Below are 859 nucleotides of genomic sequence, written 5' to 3'. Positions count from 1 at the left end.
CACCCTCAGCCGATGCTTTGGGGTGCTGCCATTCCTCCTCTTGGTTCTGTGTTTGGGGGGCCCAAAGCTCGTGGAGCTCCATAGCCTGTGGTCGCCACCTCTGTCGTGGGTTTCCCTTGAAGGTCTGGGTGCCAAGGAAGGGGAGCAGAGGCACCACGCTCTGTCCCTGCGGAGGAGCCTTCGCTGCTGAGTCGCTTGTGGAGAACAGCGGGAGAGTGCTAATGACGTGGAGTGGAGCCTGTGGTGCTGGCAGGGATGCGTGGAGGGGGGTGACACAGTTATGGGGGGTGACACAGTTGCCTTTTTTGCAGAGTGTGGGGAACCTCTGTGTGCTGTGAGTCCCCGGGGGGCTCAGCTGGGCTGAGAGGGCCGTATTTGGGGACCAAAGGAGGCTGGGCCGTGCTGACCACTCCCTCTCACCCCCCAGGTTCGGACATCGAAGGAAAGCGTCAGATGAAAGTGAGCAACAAACACCGTGTGTTCCTGCGCCCCGAGCTCCTGCTCTCAGACTACCTGGGGCAGATGAGCTGATACCCCGGGAAGCGCTGCCCCGCACCCCCAGTGCCGAAGGCTTCCATCCTCTGCTCCTGACCACTCCAGCCCTGCCACCCCCACCGGGCCAGCCCGCTGCCCGCCTCTCCCCTTGCCTTGCTGGGGTGCAGTGTGGACCCCCTTCCTCAGGGACTTGTCCCTTCCCCTCCACCGAGGGCAGGCGCGGGATGGCATGAAGCGGGGGACTCGGCTGGAGCCGCACTCCCTGGGCCTGTGTGTGTCTATTTATAACCCAGGTGCTTTTAAAAATAATGGGGCTGGGCCAAACCCACCTCCAGCACCGCTGCCCGTGGGGTGATTTCGGTCC

At 63.0% G+C, this 859-nt stretch overlaps 1 protein-coding gene across 1 annotated transcript in view; it reads left to right on the top strand.

Annotated features, from left to right (window-relative positions):
• The window catches only part of R3HDM4 (R3H domain containing 4), a gene marked incomplete at its 5' end in the record, with an annotated part of 3,918 nt that extends 3,387 nt beyond the window's left edge, over positions 1-531 (top strand). Inside the window, one exon of the mRNA XM_010186845.1 lies at positions 428-531. Coding sequence (XP_010185147.1) covers positions 428-531 — 104 coding nt within the window. The remainder of the gene's footprint in view (positions 1-427) is intronic.
• Positions 532-859: the final 328 nt, after the last annotated feature.

The sequence above is a fragment of the Mesitornis unicolor genome, unplaced genomic scaffold (assembly GCF_000695765.1).
Source record: "Mesitornis unicolor isolate BGI_N332 unplaced genomic scaffold, ASM69576v1 scaffold32460, whole genome shotgun sequence".
Lineage (NCBI taxonomy): Eukaryota > Metazoa > Chordata > Aves > Mesitornithiformes > Mesitornithidae > Mesitornis > Mesitornis unicolor.
This window is presented reverse-complemented; position numbering and strand designations above follow the sequence as displayed.